General features: G+C 51.5%; 6 protein-coding genes across 6 annotated transcripts; all 6 read left to right on the top strand.

Moving 5' to 3' along the window:
* Positions 1–8,574: 8,574 nt before the first annotated feature.
* Positions 8,575–9,084, top strand: PHYSODRAFT_324001 (hypothetical protein; the record flags this gene model as incomplete). The annotated part of the gene is made up of 1 exon (XM_009519654.1): positions 8,575–9,084. One exon carries the CDS (start codon positions 8,575–8,577, stop codon positions 9,082–9,084), a length of 510 nt encoding a protein of 169 aa, XP_009517949.1.
* A 43-nt stretch (positions 9,085–9,127) lies between these two features.
* PHYSODRAFT_414647 (hypothetical protein) lies at positions 9,128–9,856 on the top strand (the record flags this gene model as incomplete). The annotated part of the gene is made up of 2 exons (XM_009519653.1): positions 9,128–9,362; positions 9,585–9,856. Coding segments are annotated over 2 exons (507 nt in total), but the record flags the coding sequence as incomplete, so codon positions are not given.
* Positions 9,857–10,183: 327 nt separating this feature from the next.
* Positions 10,184–10,492, top strand: PHYSODRAFT_420002 (hypothetical protein; the record flags this gene model as incomplete). The annotated part of the gene is made up of 1 exon (XM_009519652.1): positions 10,184–10,492. A coding segment is annotated over one exon (309 nt), but the record flags the coding sequence as incomplete, so codon positions are not given.
* Positions 10,493–11,626: 1,134 nt separating this feature from the next.
* On the top strand, positions 11,627–12,913 carry PHYSODRAFT_474118 (hypothetical protein; the record flags this gene model as incomplete). The annotated part of the gene is made up of 1 exon (XM_009519651.1): positions 11,627–12,913. The coding sequence occupies one exon, from the start codon at positions 11,627–11,629 to the stop codon at positions 12,911–12,913; it is 1,287 nt and encodes a 428-aa protein (XP_009517946.1).
* Positions 12,914–12,982: 69 nt separating this feature from the next.
* Positions 12,983–13,189, top strand: PHYSODRAFT_467410 (hypothetical protein; the record flags this gene model as incomplete). Its single annotated transcript, XM_009519650.1, has 1 exon — positions 12,983–13,189. The coding sequence occupies one exon, from the start codon at positions 12,983–12,985 to the stop codon at positions 13,187–13,189; it is 207 nt and encodes a 68-aa protein (XP_009517945.1).
* Positions 13,190–13,804: 615 nt separating this feature from the next.
* On the top strand, positions 13,805–18,548 carry PHYSODRAFT_473214 (hypothetical protein; the record flags this gene model as incomplete). The annotated part of the gene is made up of 6 exons (XM_009519764.1): positions 13,805–15,328; positions 15,371–15,865; positions 15,962–17,216; positions 17,563–17,770; positions 17,849–18,237; positions 18,313–18,548. The coding sequence occupies 6 exons, from the start codon at positions 13,805–13,807 to the stop codon at positions 18,546–18,548; spliced, it is 4,107 nt and encodes a 1,368-aa protein (XP_009518059.1).
* Between the last annotated feature and the right edge of the window lie 1,696 nt (positions 18,549–20,244).

Raw genomic sequence — 20,244 nt, 5'->3', positions numbered from 1 at the left:
CTTTCCATAGCCACCGATTTCATCTCAAACGGGTTCTTGTAGCCCACGTAATTTTCATTTTACCGCTCCAAGTAGCAAGCCGATATCAAGAGGGCACTTCGCGAAAACATGACGAAGGCCAACCTGGTGGACATTGTAACGGGGTTACATGGAATAGTGACCCTGTCACTATGCCGGAATGGCTACATCGGTCACTCCCCTGGATAGTGACCCAAGTGGCCTCAGAGCCAACAGATACATTTTGTATGACACAAACTATAGAGAACTTAGGATTTGTATGCAGGCCAAATCTGTACCAACCTATAAATACATTCAGTCTTAGATCTACCGCTTTTCAAGTCAAGTCGTCCCCTTCAGACCAGGGACACGTGAACGGCTGTTCACTTGGAGTTTGTATACTCCTGCTTCCTCTGTTAAGAAGTGCTGTGTGCCCCGTCACACTTGGTAGCACTTGTAGTCAATCCTACGCCTACGCGGGTAGATTGGACTACCTGAATCCTCTGTGGTCTCATCGAGTGAGCCAAGATGGATCGTACGGAGTTTCCCCATCTGAACGACTCGCAGTACGAGTCCGTTCGTAAGATGGCAGGCATCTTTGGGACAGATGCCCTGCGTAGCTTAGCGGCGGCGACGCCGGCTGAGCAGGTTGAGCGTATCAACGCGTTCGACAACTACGAGCGAGGGCTCATCGCCCACGTTCAAGGGCTGCAGGCCACGGCAGCCGCGCCGAAGCCGGTGCAACCGAAGCCCCTGCGGCTGAAGGCTCACCCCTTCGAAGGGAAGGAAGGAGAAAACCTTCACTTCTGGGTTCGAGGGGTTGAGCTCGCGATGGACGCGGCTCTCATCTCGGACGAGCGACTCCGTGTCGCCTTTGCGCTCTCCAACCTTAGTGGTCGCGCTAAGAGTTGGGCGTATACGCGCGAAGCGACGACGCCTGGATGCTTCGCATCATGGTCCCAGCTGTGCGAGCAGCTGCGGGCCGAGTTTCTTCCGGCGAACTACGAGTACCGCCAGCGTTCGCGCTTCCTCGCCTGCTAACAAGGAAGGCGCGAGCTGCATGAGTACATCCAGGAGATGCGAGTGCTCACTGCCTCTTTGGTGGGGAACCCCCTGCCTGAACACATCAAGGTGACCGTGTTCATGGACGGTCTGCGTGTCGGTCCTGCCCGCACGCAACTGTTCCGTGTGCAAGCAAACACTATGGAGGAGGCGATTCAGATCGCCCTCCAGGAGGAGTACAGCCACAAGCAGGCTCGTACCCCCGCCATGGAATGGCAGAGCAACCCTGCCTCTGGCGGTGCGCCTAATGGTAACTCCGGCAATGGAGCGATCAACGGGCCGGTTCCCATGGATCTGGGCATGACCGAGCAGAGCGACATTCGCTGCTACGGCTGTGGCAAGCTTGGGCACATGAAACGTGCTTGTCCCGCGGGAGGACTGAAGAAGAAGTTCTCTTCGAAGCCCTTTGGCTCTAGGGGTCGCTGGCAGAAGCCGCGCCCCAGGAACCAGGGGAACGCCGGACACCAGTAGGGGCGGGGCGCCCTACTGGGGAAACACTAAGTCTTCATGAGGGGCGTGCGGGTGGCGCACGCCATGGGGACTTAGCCCCTGAGAGTCTCTGTACTCTCGAAGCGGAGAAGGGCAGCGGTGGGCTGCTTGTGGTGCACGCGAGTGTACCGGGATACGATCATCCCTTGAGGATCTTGATCGACTCTGGGGCGTCCAAGAACTTTGCGCGCCGCCAGACTGTCGCACGCAATCGCGACAAGTACGCCGATGCGCTACGAGGCAGCAAAGGCAACGGGCTGGTCTCGGTAAGGCTGGCCGACGGTACGGTAGTAGAAATACCTCGGGTCCACATGGACCTCACTGTCAAGTTCGAGGACTTCGACAGCACGGAGCCTTTCTTGGTCCTAGACATGGACAAGTACGACTTGATCCTTGGCATGCCGTGGTTGGAGAAAGACGAGCCTAGGATCGACTGGCGCGGCAAGGCCATCGGGGCCAGCCGTCCCCCACGCTCTGACAGAGCTTTGGTGAGTCATGTTCCCACCTCTGGCAGCAGCTGGGGCGCCCGCGAGGATCGCCAGGGCGCAGCAGCGTCTAATGAGTTCTTGGGGCCCGTCGAGACTGACGACGACTCCGACCGGGCCGGACAAGGCCTGAGAGTGGAGGTGCCGGACAGCGCCTACCAGGTGGGTAACGTAGGTCCACACGCGGGTAACGAAGTACCGCAGGCAGCAAGGGCTGCTGGAGAAGGCGCCGCTGGCGTTGGCGTGGGTAACCAAGTTCCACGCGAGGTCACTCAGACCGTAACTGATGAGGAAGGCACTGCAGGCGCTTCCGATGTGGGTAACATAGTTCCACAGGAGGTCACTCAGACCATAACTGATGCGGGAGTCGCTGGAAGCGCTCCTGGTGTGGGTAACCAAGTTCCACACGGCGAGGTGGGTAACATAGTTCCACCCAGCAAGGCGGGTAACCAAGTTCCGCTCAAGAACAAGGCGGGTAACCAAGTTCCGCTCAAGGACAAGGCGGGTAACGTAGTTCCGCACGAGATCGAGAAGATCGGTGGTGCCGTCAAGGCGGCGCCACGAGACGAAGACACCCGAGGGTCACGTCGTAAGCCGGGCCTAGTCGTGTGGCTGACGACGCCAGTCGCCAGCGACTCCGAGCCTCCAGCCAAGGCTCCAGCCGCCGAAGAGTGTTATCACATCTTCGACGGCGTGACCGGTCGTCGGGTCAAGACAGGAGCTGTCGAGCTTACAGCTCTGCCCGAGGTTTCAGAGTTGCTGAACCTTGAGGAGCTCTCAATGGAGGACTTCTTGGCCGAGCTAAAGGCCGGGGAGATCGCAGAGTTGGTTCTCCTCCGACCGGAGTCCACGTCGGCCGAGTTGAACTCGTCCTCCGTCATGGACCAGGCAGTCCTGGAGGAGTTCCAGAGACAGCGCGCGTCGCGCATGGGCTCTGAGATTCTTAAGAACCCCCGGGACCCGAGGACGTGCCTGGTGGACGGATACTACCAGATCCTGATGCGCGAGAGCGACATCCCACTCACGGCTGTGAGCACGCCGAGCGGTATGCTCTGGGAGTGGCTGGTCATGCCTCAGGGGCTTTCTAACGCCCCGGCAACGTTCAATCGCTTGGTCACACAACTGTTCCGACCTTTGCGTGCGTTCACACAGACGTACTTTGACGACATCTTCGTCCACAGCCGTGCCGAGGCAGGCCAGACGGCCATGGAGGTGCATCTCCAGCACCTTCGACGTGTGTTCGAAGTCATGCGGGCGAACAAGCTGTACGCCAACATCGACAAGTATGTGTTCGCAGCTGAGGAGATCAAGGTTCTGGGCGGCTTCGTCAGCAGCGCCGGGGTTCGGGCGGGCCCGGAGAAGGTGAAAACCATCGCGGCTTGGCCGCCACCTCGGTCGCAGAAGGACCTACAACAGTGGTTGGGCCTCGCCAACTACCTGCACTATAGTGGCGAGGCAACCACTGTTGTAGGCAGGCTACGCCGAGCTGGCACGGCCCTTGTCGGATCTCCTGAAGAAGGATGTCGACTGGCGCTGGGAGCGTCGCCATCAAGATGCTTTTAACGGCATCAAAGCGAGCTTACAGCGCGCGCCAGTTCTGGCATTGCCGGACGAGACGAAGCCTTTCAGCGTAGTCTGTGATGCGTCTGACTACGCAATTGGCTGTGCGCTATTGCAGGCCGACGATGAAGGCCGCGAACGGGCCATCTCGTTCCAGTCCAGGCAGCTCAAGGCAGCCGAACGGAACTATCCAGTCCACGACAAGGAGCTACTTGCCATGAAGTACGCTCTTGTCAAGTTCCAAGTGCACCTCCTGGGCTCGACGCCCTTTGTCGTTTATACAGACCACGCGTCCTTGTGGACTGCCGTCAACACGCCGCATCTCTCACAGCGGATGGCGCGTTGGCTGTCATTCTTCGCGGAATACAACTTCCGTGTCGAGTACAAGCCAGACAAGTTGAACGTGCTTGCCGACGCGCTGTCGCGCCAACCCGACTACGAGCTTGCTCATATTAGTCGGGTCACGACGGATCTGTATGATCGCATCAGGCTGGGGTACCGAGACGATGCCAGTCTCGGACCTCTTGTGCGGTTCTTGGCCGCTGGCTCGGAAGCTGGCTCACGCCCCGACAACGTGCCAGGCTGCACCGCTATGAGTGGGCTGACGGTTTGCTCCACTATAGGGCCGAGCCCGAGGATCCTCCCCGTATTGTCGTGCCCAACGACGAGGATCTCAAGTACGACATCCTGATGGAGGCGCACGACGCTCCTTCCAGTGGCCATCTCGGCCGTGAGAAGACGTACGCGTCTGTCTCGCAGATGTTTTGGTGGCGTCACATGTACAAGTGGGTCGCCACCTACGTCCGTACGTGCGAGACGTGCCAGCGCGTGAAGCCTGCCGGTCACGCCTCGGCACCATTGCAGAGCCTGCCGGTCCCAGCGGACTGCTGGAAGTCGATGAGTCTCGACTTTGTCTTCGGACTTCCGGCCGATGACCGTGGCAACACTGGTGTTGTTGCCTTCGTGTGCCGTCTGAGCAAGATGGTCCACTTTCCTCCAGTTCGTGACACCGTCACTGGCGACGAGGTCGCTCGCCTGTTCATGGACTGTGTCTTGTGACACCACGGTCTGCCCGAGACCATTGTCTCTGATCGAGACCCGCGGTTCACCGCTACGTTCTGGCAGACGCTGTTTCGCATTCTCGGCACACGACTGTCGATGTCGACGGCGGACCACCCGCAGACGGATGGCCAGACGGAGCGCGTCAATCGCGTGCTCGAAGACACGCTCCACAGTATCTGCGCGGAGATGCCCCGCTCTTGGGCTGATCGCTTGCCCATGGTTGAGTTCGCACTCAACAATGCGGTACATGCATCGACGGGCTTACGCCCTTTTACCTGAACGGGTTGCACCACCCTCAGGTGCCGCTCACATTACGAGGCAGTACCGGGGCTTCGGTCCTAAGTGGGGGAGAGGCTCGGAAAACCTTTTCCTCCCAAGTCTCGGACGTGAGTCCAGCCACTTTGCGGAAGCAACACTCCTCGTTTGCCGAAGACAGGCTGAACATAATCAGCAGGGTGCAAGACACCATGACGCAAGCCCAAGATAAACAGAAGGAGTACTCTGACCGAAATGGAAGAGGAAACATGAACGTGTTTAAGGTTGGGGATTTAGTTCTCCTAGATACTAGAAACCTACCGCTAAACACTGTTAGCTCGGTCGAGAGCAACAAGCTGAAGCACCGCTTCATTGGACCCTTCACGGTCCTCAGCCGGCATGGCGCGGCGTACACCATAGACTTGCCCAAGTCGATGACGACTCACCCGACGTTTTACGTGGGTCGTCTTAAGAGGTACCATGACCCTCTGGCTCTGGCTGCCCCGCAGGAAGCGGTGGGTGGCCCGGTGGAGAAGAGCGCAGCTCCTCGAAGCGCGGCGTCGGGTCACGGTAAGGCGCCTGATACGCGCGCTGGTCGTAAGACGGCGCGGCGTACATCGGAGCAGCATACGCAGGGAGCCCTGGCCAAACTGGGCCTGATACGAGTGGAGCTGCTGCTGCTCCGGATACGGTGCGTGGCCATGAAGCTCGGCCCGAAGGCCAGCGAGCTGGTTTCGCAGCGAGTCGTAAGACGACAGGTCGGCTCGACGATCCACACGGCCATGGAGACTGCGAGTTTCTTGATAGAGCGAGGTAACATCCTCACGGAGCCGCTCCACGGCACCAGGCTGACCAGCACGAGCGGCAGCCTCGCCACCAAGGCCGACGCCAAGCCCGATCTCGAGGACGTACACACGGTCCCGGAGAAGACGAATCTCCTCTTGCTGCAGGGCCACCACCTGACTCGGGGCCCCAGCATACGGCTGCGTCGCCTCAGGCTCGTAGCCATGGCCGTGCGAGGCCACCGCCGGCCCTCCTTGATCGTAATGGGCAGATCCACTACCACGTGGAACGAGTCGTCCGGGAGCGGCGGCTCCATGGCAAGCGCCAGCTGCTCGTGAAGTGGAGGGGTTACCCTGGGTCGGATAACTCGTGGGAGCCCGTTGAGCAGCTCCAGGCAGACTGCCCGAAGGCTGTTGCGATATGGGACGAGAAGCAGCGGCAGCTTCGTAAGTAGTCCTTGGCTTCTTGGCCGGTACCCGGGGCACGGTAGCAGACGTAGTCGCACCACGCCCACGCTCTTCACGAGCTTTGGCTCTCGCCTCTTGCTTCAGCTCGTCCATTTTCGAGTGGAGCTTGCGCTTGCTCACGAGTTGAGCAAACTCGATGCGGAGCTCGCGCACGTCCAGGATTGCGGACAGAGTGCGATCCTCACGGAGTTCTTTGAACTCTTGGTCGGAATACCCTTTGCGCTGGACGTAGCGCCAGAAGAGGTCTTCCACCTCGCTCCAGGTCATGTTATCATTCGGCTTGACCCAGTGGAAACCCCACACAGGATGGAGTCCACCTTGTCCTCCGGCTTCTTGCGAAGCGTGGTGAACTCCTTCAGTGTGAGCTTGTGTGGTGCTAGTAGCACACACCGGGCGACTTCAACGTCGCCAAGAAAGAGTGGCTCTTTCTCAACAAGAGCACGCTCATAGGAACCCCTCGAGGTGTACCCGCTGATAAGGCCACGAGGAGCCGAGAGCTTCTCCAACAGCGCTGGCGCACCAGTGCCAGGCTCGGGCGGGAAGTAGCCCTGCGGGTACGTGGCATCCTTGCCTGAAGAAGACTCGATGGCAGTCGTGGCAGTCGGCTGCCTGGCATACGCACCCGAGCTAGCAGCGTGGTATTGCTGCTGCTGCTCGTCGAGGTTGTTGGAGAGTTCCTTGGGCTCGTGGACGGCACCCTCCTCGTCCTCAGACTCCGAGTCGATGAACAGCTTGGAGCTGGAGCCGCGAGGCGACCTGGAAGCTGAACGCTTCTTCGCCTCGGTCTCGGCGGCCTTCGCAGCGGCAGCCGCTTTCGACGCTTGGGCACGCTCACGACCTTGTGCCAGCGTCAGATGCTTGGATGCCAGCACCTCCTTGGGCTTGGAGCCCGCGTCGCTCGGCGACTTCTCGGCCACGACCCGAGCGTCGGCCATGGCGCTTCGTCGTGCGACTGCTTGCTGTCGCCTGATCCGGACTCGGCGTCCTCCGCCTCCTTCTCTGACGAGGCCTTTGCGTCGGCCGAGGCGTTGATCATGTCGCCTGCCGCCAGCTCCGTGCCTTCGGCAGCGTGCGTGCTGCCCTCCGAGACGTTCTCGTCGTCGGGTGAACTCTCACCGGAGTACTGGACCATCGTGCAGTCAAAGACGGCGGCTTCCCAGTCGCGAGCCGGGCTTTTATGGCCTCGAGGACTCTCCTCCTTGCCTTGCGCGGCGTCAGAAGACTTGCTCCGAGCCCCAGCCTGACGGCCACTCTCCGGCGTGCTGCTACGAGAGCGCACCACCTCCTTGGCCTCCTTCGTGGCCTCCATCAGCGCGGACGACTCGTCCTTGGCCTTGGCCGCCCTGGTCTTCGGTCCTACGGCCCGCGGTTTCGGAGGTGCTTTCGCACTGCGCGCACTGCGCTTTGGAGGCATGCTTCCGGTCGACGTGGAGACCCTGCGGCCTGCTCGGCGATGCGCCAGTTGCTCTGTGAGGCCCGGGAGCCGAAGCGCCAGAACTCGCGCCGTTGTCGATGGATTTCGACTTTGCGAGTGAAATGTGAGTCGCCGGCGTAACCTCGCTCTGATTGGTCGATAAGATCGAATCTAAGTGGGGGAGGATGTAATGGGGTTACATGGAATAGTGACCCTGTCACTATGCCGGAATGGCTACATCGGTCACTCCCCTGGATAGTGACCCAAGTGGCCTCAGAGCCAACATATACATTTTGTATGACACAAACTATAGAGAACTTAGGATTTGTATGCAGGCCAAATCTGTACCAACCTATAAATACATTCAGTCTTAGATCTACCGCTTTTCAAGTCAAGTCGTCCCCTTCAGACCAGGGACACGTGAACGGCTGCTCACTTGGAGTTTGTATACTCCTGCTTCCTCTGTTAAGAAGTGCTGTGTGCCCCGTCACATCATCAAACCAATAAGCAATTTGCAACACTGGTGGAGCTGATGATGAAGTCTTCATTATCAGCAAATAACGTTACTATCTGTCGCGAGGTCAAGATAATCAACGTCAATTACACACCAGCAGCAAGAGAGCACTATTCCAATGATGCTGGACTATATCTCGCGAAACCCTAGATCACGGTTAATCGCAAGGTGTGGACGATTCCAGGTTTTCCTCGTCTCTGTCGCTTGCATATCCAAGCCGGAAAAGCTCATGCTAACACAAGAGCTTCTAGAATTGCTAGTAGCCGGATTAAGAACCGCTACGAATTCTCGTAGGCAAGAAAGCAGAATCTAGCAGCACTGTAGAGCTACGGTAACACAACACAATTCAATTTGCTCTTTGCTAAGTACTGGTGACCACAAAATTAACTTTCTGAAGAAACCAGAAGCCGCGGCAAGAACAAGAAGGACAGGCGACCGCTGCAGGACAAGTCGGCCTGTGAGGCACAAAGCCGACCAAGAAGCAAGATGACAACGGATGCTGAAGGCGACGTTGAAATGACTGTACCGCAACCGGTCTTCGAGGTAGTGCAGGCGCCGAGTCTCAACGCCTGGGACCAGGCGTCGCTAGTATCGTGGGTGCGTCAGCGGCGACAGTATGAAGCAAAACTTCGCAATCGCTGTGCAGTCACGGGCGAGGAGTATGATCACATCGTCACCTCCATTCGCAACTCGATCGAGCCCCGCATTCTCGATCATCTAGCCCGCTTTGTGTTGAAGAAGCAGCCTAGCGCCGTGACGGATGAAGACTTAGGCCTAGCAATTACACGCCGGTGCTCGTCGCTACAGAATAGCCATATTCCCGACATGGACCAGCTTTTCACCGAGCACCTACGCATGGACCTGCAGATTGAAGACACTGAGGCCCGCATTTTGAACTCTTTCGTGCTTTTCGATAGGATCATTGAGGAACATGATCTGAGTGGAATTCTCGGGAGCGGTCGTGAGGATGAGGCTACGTATGAAGCTGCGCTGTAAGGTGCTGTTGAAGCACATCACTCCGGAGATGTTGAAACTGGAGATGGAGCGCCTGGTCATCGCGCGTCCGGTGCTGAAGAAAGATGACATTGCGCTGTATGAGGCCCTGGTGGAACGTGCTCGTGAGCAGCAGCACTACCACATGCTGGCGAAAGAACTGAAGGTGGACAAGACGCGCGGCCAGAGCTTGCCCAGCCACAGCAACAAGAAGTCGCCTCATACAAAGCAACTGACATCTACTAAGACACGCATGCGTCAGCCTGAAGGACTCGCTAGCAGTAAAAGTCCGAGTACCAAGCAAGGATTGCCAATCAAGAAAGAAACCGTGCAGACTCGAGCGCCACCCCGAGATGGCTTCCTGGTGTGCAGCGGCGCGCATTGGGTTAAAGATTGCCCTACAGCAAGTGATGCAGACAAGGAAGCAGCACTTTAGCGCATGAACGACATGAAAAACCAGCGACTACGGGCCAAGGCGGTGCGGTCGCTCGGACCACTGGGAGAGAGGGTTGCTATTGTGAATGAAGTACTCGAAGTACCTTTTCGTCCTGACACCGACGCCGAGTGTAATGTCATTACGAAGAACATGATCCAAGAACTGGAAAAAGCGTCAGGTTTAGCGATGCCGATGGAGATGCTAGCAGTACCGGTGAAAGTGGAAGTAGCGGATGGGCGATTGGTGGAGTGCTTGGAGAAATGCGACCTTGACGTGCAGCTGCTGACTGCGGCAGGACCTGTGCGATTACGCCGTTTAGATTGGATAGTGATGGATGGCGAAGCAAATGAGCTCCTAGTCGGCGACGAGACGTTGAAGTCGCTAGGAATTAATGTTGACCAAATGCTAGAACAGCTCGCTGCTAAAGTTGAGCATGAAGGCGACAGTGATGACATTGTTGAGGATGATATTGTTGGCGTGACGAACCCGGAGGAGATCGAGGGCTGCATCGACGACATGATTAGGACGGCTGTCGAGAATGGCTTTCCGCAAAACTTTGTGAACAGCCTACACGATTTGGTCCGACGTGAGCTGGATTCGTGGAGAACCAAGTTGGGCGCGGATCCACCAGCGAAACTGGAGCCTTTGCGCGTGGTGCTAGTTGATGATGCGGTGCCGTATCGTACCAAACCACGACAGTATTCAGCGGCGAAGACCGAGTTTCTCCGCGATTATGGCAATCAGCTTGAAGGGTTTGAGCTCGTTTACAGGAACAACCAGAGCCGGTGGGCATGCGCAGCCATTCCAGTTGGTAAGAAGGGACCGAAAGAAGAATTTCGTTGCGCTAATGACTACCGCCCCGTGAACAAGCGAACAGTCCCTATTGCTGGAGCAATGCCGAACCTGCTAGTGGTGATCGCTAAGGTGAAAGGGGCCTGTTTCCTTGCCACTTTCGACCTTTTTAAAGGGTTCTGGTAGCTTTCACTCCATCCGGATTGCCAAGCGTTCTTCAGTTTCATCACGAACGATACAGTCTACACGCCTACACGAGTGCCTCAGGGCGCTGCCGACTCTCCGATCCATTTTCAGAACCAAATCCAAGTGTTTCGAGACATGCTGTATGAAAATGTACTGATCTGGGTGGATGATATCGTGGTCTTTGCGAGGACTGTTGAGGAGGTTTTGGAGGTGTTGACGAAGTTCTTTGAGCGCCTGCGCCAGTATGGCTTCAAGCTCAACGCAAAAAAGAGCTGCCTGTTTGCGCGTGAAATCTCCTGGTGTGGGCGTCTCATTGACGGTACTGGTGTCCGCCACGACCCCGAGCGGGTGGATGCTCTTTGCTCGTTGCCGCTTCCTTTAACTGCTGCAGACTTGCAGAAGCTTTTGTGTGCGGCGAATTGGCTTCGAGAGTCTATCGTGAATTTTGCGCAGCACGCAGCTCCCCTACAAGATAAACTGGAAGAGGCTTTCGCTGGACACAGTCGCAAGCAACGCTACGCAGAAGGACTTAGTCTGACTTGGTCCGACACTGAGCAAACGCAGTACCAGGAGTTTTTGCAATGCATTGCGCGATCGACTAAGCTGTCGTTCTCGAGTGAGGAAGCTGTAATTTGCGTCACGACCGACGCGTCAGACCGAGGTTGGTCTTTGATCGTTTCGCAAGTGGAGGAATGGGATAATGCTACGGGGTTCACGGACCAAGCTCATGAGCTCATTTTGTGCAAAGGAGGAACCTTCAAAGGTGCCCAGTTGCATTGGTCAATTGCAGAAAAGGAAGGATACCCTATCATTAAGGCGGCTAAGGATCTCGAATATCTCCTGCATCGCTCGCGCGGATTTAAGCTGTTTTGCGATCACGCAAATTTGATTCAGATCTTTTGTACCCACACGGAGATCCGCAAACACGTGCGGGGCAAATTGCAACGCTGGGCACTGATGCTAGTAGTGGGTACTGGAACAAAACCCAGTCAGTTTTTTTCTCCCCGTAATTTACCATAGAGAACAGACGTAGAACGTTCTCCGTGAAAGAGGTTATTTCAACGATGCACGCGATCAATACCCTCTGGTGAGTCTCTCCCCCTTTTCTTCCTCATTCCAGAATCTGGAAAGATGGTGAAGCTCTTCTGTGCGATCGTTGGGGTGGCGGGAGCCGCTTTTCCAGTGGACATCGACGCGGAGCAGTCGGTGGGGGACTTGAAGAAGGCGATCAAGGCGGAGAACCCGGCGACGATCACGGGCGACGCCAAGGACCTGCAGCTCTTCCTGGCGAAGAAGGACGGCGCGTGGCTGAAAGATGACGATCCTGCTGCGCTGGAGTTGGAAGAAGGAAAGACGCATCAAGACATTCAAACGGTGATCGATGGCGAGAAGATGAAGGCTACGTGGACAATTGAGGACGTGTTGACAGCTAACAATATGACCAAACGGAAAGGGCGCGCTCCAAAGTCGAGACAAATCCACGTGCTGGTGGTGGTTCCGGAGGGGGCAGTTGGTTCAGCGAGCGAGACTTCCAGGATGGATCAAGTGGTCCAAGAGGTGCACGAAATTCATGCGCAAACTGTGCTGACCAAGCGCAAGACATATGTCCACTCGAAGGTGGGTTCGACCGAGTACAAGGAACTTCTGGACGCCTTCAACATTAAGGTGCAACCTGTGCGTAAAGCTGCTGCTAAGTGGGGTGAAGTCAAGGGGTTCACATGGGACATGAAACTCAGCGAGGAGAAGCAGAAAGATGAATATCGCGAGTATGTTGACAGCAACATTGGCGAGCTTCTCCAGGAGGAGAAGCTTTGCGTGTTCGGTGTGGAAAATACGACAGATATTCTCCGAGTTGTTGTCAACGGCTCCAACATTGAGCTCCGGGGTCGCACCGATCTTCTCATACTCAGTGATATCGTCATGGAGAGCGCGGATTATGCGCTGGACTTGCCTGAAGTGAGGATGCTGATTGTAGTGAAGAAAAAGGTTGAAAGACAATCTGTCTTCCAGGCGATGTCAGAGCTAATTGCTCTGGCTCTGCTTGCCGACGACCCAGTGGTTGCACTGCTTACTGACTTCAACGGCGATTGGCGATTCTTCTGGGTCGCCGGGAAGGAAAACAATACCACTTGCGTCAACAAAGTGAACATTACGAATCCAGGTGAAGCTTTCGAGTTGATCAGGCAGCTACTGAAGCCTACGGATATCATGACCCCAGTGCTTCAAGACCCTGTGAAGCGCCAGAAGTTATCCCGGGTGTTGCCGTCCATCAGCGAGGCCAGTGAAAGTGGCGGGATTCGTGAGAGCATCGAACGATACTATGACATCGCCAGTTGTTTAGGCCCCGACTTGGACATGGCGCGTGCTGTGGCTAGACAGGTCACTCGATCTATTCCCACGTTGAGTTATTTCAGCTAATTCTTGCTTTGGCATGCTGCATTAATAATTTTTTTATTCTGATAAATATAAAGTTAATAATATACAAAGATGACTTACTCTCCTGAACAGTACCAAGCTAACAAAGAGCGCATTAAGGCAGCTCAAAAACGATACTACTTGAAGACGAGAGAAACTCGTATCGCTAAGCAGAAGGAGTACGACGAGAGGAATCGTGTGCATATTCGTGCCCAAAAGCGTAAATCCTATGCAGCGAAGAAGCAGTGCGAACCTAACAGTGAAACCGAACTTAGCTAATTAATTAATTATTTTTTTTGAATTTTGTATCAGGGTAGATATAAAGGCGATCTATTCTGACATAAGATCCATAAATTATAAAGTCGATCTATCCTGATATTATATAGTCGGATATATATAGCAAATATGTTTGCATACGAGTTAGAAGGACTAAAGCGATTAAATATTCACCCAATCAAATGGGGGAGTAGCTATCGAGTCAAGATCCGGGGTAAAACCGGTAGAATGACATATATTAGCAATCTATCGCGCCCCAGCAATCAGAATTTGATTGCGAAACAGTACAAAGTTTCCATTGAAGATCTTAAAAAGCATATGTCGCCTGAGTATAAGGCTGATCCTAAGTATCGCTTTTATAACGGTAAGCAGATGGAATCTCATCTATATGAAGGTATCCAACCAGCTGAGTTCTACGACAAGCTTGAGAACGTACTTACCAGTCAAAAGAATGCCTTCAAGGTTAATATCGCTCTCGGCTACGACCTTGTGAGCTTAACCGGTGATTTGACACAGTATTGGCATCCGAATATATCCAATACGAGTGTATTTAACACCCTTATTGCTATCAATAGCAAGGCTGACATCCGTAAGAAAGTAATCTCTGAGATCCGTTCAATGGAGTTGGCAAACAAGGTCAACTATCCAAGCTCAGGATACAAGCTCAAGTCTATCACTGGCTTTAGAATTTACATCTATCATCGCAACCATGCTCTTGGGGATAGTGATGCGGTCATCCCTAAGATTATTCGTGAAAACCATCACGTTATCAATTTCCCCAAGACTAATAACAAATGTGTCTTCCATTGTATTGCCTGGCAGTCAATTCAGGACCCTAAGAAGAATCCTCGAAGAATTCAGGCTCAGGTAAAGGAGGCATTCAAACGCTACTGCTCTTTCAAGGGGGTTAAATATTCGTTGAACCTGTTTCGAAGCTTCAAGCCCATTGACCTACTCCAGCTCGATGACGTTGAGGAATGCTTCAAACTCAGTATCAATGTCTATACAATGGATATTGAGTCTGGGAAGGTTGAATGCATTCGTCGCTCTGACAATGAGTATGAAACTATGAATATTCTATCGCATGAGAGTCATGCTCTATATATCAAGAATGTTGATATGCTCCAAAGCAAGTATCAATGCAAGAAGTGTGAAATGGTCTTTGTCAGCTCCACGAAGCTCAAGGATCACTCTAAGAACCAATGCGAACGAGTAAATATTGAAAGCTTCCCAGCCCAGCCAACGATCTACCGACCTGCTCAGAACACGATACAATCACTGCAAACAAAATACTCCATCAAGGATGCTGATCACTATATCGATCATTTCATGGTGTATGACTTTGAGGCCATTCTTAAGCCTACCGCTACTCAACACGGGGAGAATACTGTCTTTACTAACGAGCATATTCCTGTGTCAGTATCAATAGCCGATAGTTTAACTGATGAGGTACGTCGCTTTGTAAATGATGGTCCAAAAGCATTGCTTACTGATATGTTCAGATATATTGGCGATGTATCCTTAAAGATTCGACAGTACAATGTCTCCAAGTATGAGTCTCTGTTACGAAAGATCATTAACGCTCACGGTCTGACGGGTATGGAGATCCCCGACACCCCTCTTGGTAAGACATACAAGATGTCTGACGTGGAGAGTTGGATTGGAGAAGGAAAATATTCCAGTTTCTTCGATTTCCATAACAAAATTGGATTCGCTAAGCAGAGATCAGATTATGGTAAAATCAAGCAGCAGCTTGATCAGGTCCCAGTATTTGGCTTCAATTCTGGTCGATACGATATCAACTTGATTAAGAGCGACTTGTTCGCTGTGATTGGTACCAATAACATCAAATCTGACATCAAGAATCCATCTTACTTGTGCATAGCAACTTGGAACATGAAGATACTTGATATCAGCAACTATGTTCCGGCTGGCACCAGCTATGACAAGTATTTGACGACCTATCTCGGTGGATGCAAGTGTGAGGACAAGATTAGCTGTGTTTGTGGGCTTGGTAAGGGTATTTTCCCGTACGAGTACATTACCAGTTTCAACGTCCTAAATGAAACTCAAGTCCCACCGAAATCAGCTTTTGACAGCAAGCTTCGTGGTACAAGCATCTCCAATGATGAGTACGAGCGTGTGAAGTTTGTCTGGGGGCACTTTGAAATGAAGTCAATCAAGGATCTACTCATCTGGTACAACAATCTCGATGTAGTTCCATTCATCAAGGCTATCCAAGCTCAGCGTGAGTTGTTTAAACGTTTTGATCTGGATATGTTTGTCGATGGTGTGTCTCTACCTGGTCTATCGGACAAAGTAATGTACCAGACTTGCTTCAAAAATCTACAATACCCCAGCAAGAAGCCTGCTAAAGCGTTCAAATTCCCAGCCAAGCGTATGGTTGGCTACAAGAAACAGGATGATAAGGCAAAGCGAGAATTTGGTATGACACTTGATCACTTGAATAGATTGCTAAAGCATCAGAAGTACCTGTGTGCTTTTTGCTACAGTCAGCTGACTTGCGAAACTGCCTCTGCTGATAGAATCAACAACAAGCTTGGCCACCTCGATGGGAACATCTTGATCAGCTGCATTTCGTGTAATACCGCTCGTAAGGATATGTCTCTCGGGGGTTTTCGATACAAGAAACTGCTCGAGTTCAATTCGAACAGATTGGTCTATTCGATTGACAAGGAGGAATCTGAGATATACGGTAAGATGAAGGCCAACATCGCCGGTGGACCATCCATTATCTTCAACCGCTACGCCAAGCGGAACGAGACAAAGATTCGTGGTGGTAAGCTCTGTAAAAAGATTATCGGATATGATGCCAATGCCCTATATCTATGGGCCCTTGGTAATGAGATGCCGTGTGGTCGATTGACTACGATTGAGGCTTACCCTGGTATCATCGATGACATCAAGAACGACAAGATATTTGGCTTTCTCGAGTGTGATATTAGAACCCCAGAGCACCTGAAAGAGTATTTTAGTGAGATGACTCCCATTTTCAAGAATGCTCTGATAGACTGTACCGATGAGAGTGTCATTGGCAAGCATATGTTTGATTACAACCGGTCTCGCGAAGCAAATCGTTCTAAGCCTGCTCGCAAGTTGATTGGTAGCTACTTTGGTGAAAAGATCCTTATCTATGCACCGCTGCTCAAGTGGTACCTTTCTCATGGTATGGAGATCACCAAGACCTACAGCTTTATCAAAGCCAGCTCTCACACGGCATTCGCTCCTTTCATGGAAGCTGTGTCAAATGCTCGACGAGAGGGTGATGAGGGGACCTCAGGGGCGCAGTCCCTGGGGGTCTCCGACTCCAAGCAACAGCTTGACGCTGATAAGTCTAAATCTATGATTGCTGAGATGATGAAACTTGTAGGCAACAGCGCATTCGGTCGATCTGGCATGGATATGAGCAAGCATAAGGAGGTCAAGTATGAGTCGGATCAGAAGGCAATTGAGGCAAAGATCGAACATTTCACGTTCCATGGTCTGGAGGAGCTAAACGATGCTTGTGAAATCACCATGAAGAAGAGACGAATTAAGAACAAGAACCCGATTCATCTATCGATTGCTATCTACCAGCTCGCCAAGCTGCGCATGCTCCAGTTCTATTACGATTGCATTGACTACTACTTCGATCGAAGCGATTTCCAGTATCAGGAGATGGATACCGATTCAGCGTATATTGCTTTCAGCTGTGAGAATCCTTTCAAGGATTGCATCAAGCCTGATCTACGCGACCATTTCAAGCAGTACAAGTATGACTGGTTCCCGCGCGACTATAACTCTGAGGTAGCTAAGTTTGATCGTCGTACCCCTGGTTTGTTCAAGGATGAATGGTCAGGTGATGCCATGGTCTCTCTATCGTCCAAGAACTATATTTGCTATCTGCCAGATGAGTCCTACAAGGTCAAGGTTTCAGCCAAGGGTGTGCAGCAGGGGCGAGGTCGTAATGAGGATGTACTCAATCCAAATGGTTTCGAGACTGTTGTACGGGATCGAATCACACTCCAAGGTACGAACAAAGGATTCAGACTATCGAAGGAATCTAAGTCAATCATCACATATACTCAAACGAAAACAGCTCTCAACTACTATTACGACAAGCGACAAGTTCTCTCAGACGGTATTTCGACTATCCCTCTACAAATTTAAGTACTACAATATATAAGTATTCGTAGAATACTCTTTAGTACCTACGGTACAATATATCATGTCCGAACGAAGTTCGAAGGGGCTTTGCCCCGCGAACAAGTTCGCCTGGGCGTCAGCCCTGTCTAAGCTGCTAACAAAACTCTATTATGACCCAAAAACAGGATTCATAGGAGCTCAAGCACTTTATCAGAAGGCTCACGAGTTAGATCCTAACATAACACTAAAATATGTAAAGGATTGGTATGCTACCCAATCAGATATTCAACGATTTCAGGAGCAGAAGAAGCGATTTGATGGGTTCAAGATTGCTTCACATAGTCCCAACTCATGGCAGATAGATCTCGCGTTCTGGGACAAGAAACCAATATTGACTGCTATCAACATCAACTCTCGACTCGGTTATGCAAAAGCCTTGTCGAACAAGACTGCATCAACTGTGTTAGCAGCGCTTAAAGCGTTTGTCCGCCTCCATAAGGTGGATATCATTACAAGCGATAATGGCAGCGAGTTCATGAACTCACAGACTCAAGAATTCTTCAAAAGCAAAAAGATTGAGCACTTCAACATCGAGCCTGGTGATCATCGGACGATGGGTAAAATCGAGAGATTCAATCGAACTATAAAGCAGAGACTAACCAAAATGTCTCCGAAGAGGCTCACACAGAAAATTATAGCTGATGTTATCGATAACTACAACAGCACATTTCATCGCTCGATTGGTATGACCCCGAACGAGGCAAGAGGTAAAGTAATGATGGCGGATCTGAACCATAATCAAGCTGAAGCTGATAAGGTCGAGAACGCGTTTGATGTTGGGTCGAATGTACTGTATCGTCTCAAAAAGAAAACATTTGATAAGGAAGCTGCTCACTGGAGCAAGGGTATTTACTCGGTTATCGGCATTGATGGTTATCGGGTTGAGATTCGTTCCAGAAATGGGCATACGCTCTACAAAGCCCCGAACGATTTAAAGATTGTGAAAGCAGATACTACAGATGCTACTATCAACCGTGAAGCTGAGAAGATATTAGCCAATAAAAAAATGAATAATGGCAAATATAAATACCTAATCCGATGGGTAGTAGGCAGTGAGCCCGACTCATGGGAGCCTCAAGATAACCTACGCTTGATCAATAAAAATAGGAGAAGCAAGCTTGAAGAAGATTATTTATCTCACATAGCCAATATATAGGCTATATATATAGACACCATATTCAATATGGCTTGCCAAGCAACGCCCAAGTCCAACAAACCTTGCTCGAGAGATGCTCTACCTTGTGGTTATTGTACTCAGCACTCAAAGGACTACAAGATTGAAATGTATAAGAAAGAACTCAAAAAGATGCATCAGCGAATGAGATTCTACAGCGATAAGGTCAATCAAATCAATCAGATGCTCAACGATATCTACAGGCTCGACTATATCAAGTATCATCTTCACCAACTCGACCCCAATCGTCCATATCGTTATGTATGCTCTGATCCGAAATACAAGGATCAGGTCGAAGATCTATTTGGTTTGCCTATAGATGAATGTAAAAACGCGTACGTCAGATTGCTCCAAAGGCGTAATTCGATCGTTCATAAATTTACTATGAAACTTTGGGAGTCGCTGGAAGATATACCTAACATTGAATATAAGCCAAAATTTCGTAAATAATATCGAGTTTGATATATATACTAATCGATATGTTCCCTTCATTCACGAGTCTATCCGATCGCGAGCAGAAGCGGCTCGATCTACTCGAACGCACCAAGCTTCGGGTTAAACAGAAAGATGAAGCTCGCCGTATGTATGCTGAAGCTTCATGGGCCACAGACGCCGATAAAACCATCTCCTTCGAGAAGAAATCCGCACCGCAGGTGGAGTCGCAGTCGCAGACTGCCGGCTTCGCCTCACGCCTGAGCGACCGCTCAGCACAAGATTCTTCTAATCAAGCTGGAGATGGTGATTTAAAAAAAAACTCTGAAGTAGATGCTACAATCCCTGTAGTTAGCGATACCGCGACAGAAGATAGAACAAACTCTCAGGAAGTCCCTGAAGTTAAAACTGATGGTTGGTCGAAGACCGCCCGGGACGGGCTACACCCGCTCCCTGATAAAACTGAAGAATTCATTGCAAAAAAAATGGATCAAGAAACTCTATCAGTCTAACCCAAACTGGATCGCTGTTAAATTTAATCCAATCAAAACCAATAAAACCCAAGATATGAGGCGATATATTGGAAAAAATGGAAACCTGTTCAGTCTCAAGACAAATAAGAGGTCAGATTCTAAGTACATTGACTGGGTACTAACCGCAACTGAACTGATGAATATTAGATCCGATGGAGAATCGAACAGTATTGATGAAGTCAGCTTGGTGCGCATGGAAGATACCGATACTCCGAATCAATTATACGATATAACTGGTAGTAAGAGGCATAGATTTACTACTTCAACCAAAACGGCTAACAAAATTCATGTGCAACCAATATGGTTTCACGATGCTTCTTCATCGACTACAATAGATGAGGAACAAGCTAAATCAAAGCTCCTAGTCATGCTGAAGGCTTACAAGAAGAAACCGATTGGCTCTAACATCGTCATAAGGCCTGTTTTAAAAGATGGAGAAGTTCTAGACAAATACGAACTAATCATCGACTCTAAGGGGGATCTCAATGTTAGAAACCAAGAAACGAATAGGAATAAGCAATCTCGACTATCTGATATCGCTTGGGTATCAACTCTGTCATTGTTTATCGAGACGGTTAAATCACGAGGATTGACTTTTGACTTTGAACCATCACCAGACACTGTTTTAGATAGTGATCCTGACCGGTTCAAATCCACGCAAGGTATTTGGTATAAGGGGAAGCTGTCAGGACCAGATGTCGTGGAGGACCTAT

This window comes from Phytophthora sojae (assembly GCF_000149755.1).
Source record: "Phytophthora sojae unplaced genomic scaffold PHYSOscaffold_1, whole genome shotgun sequence".
NCBI classification, from domain to species: Eukaryota; Oomycota; class Peronosporomycetes; order Peronosporales; family Peronosporaceae; genus Phytophthora; species Phytophthora sojae.
This window is presented reverse-complemented; position numbering and strand designations above follow the sequence as displayed.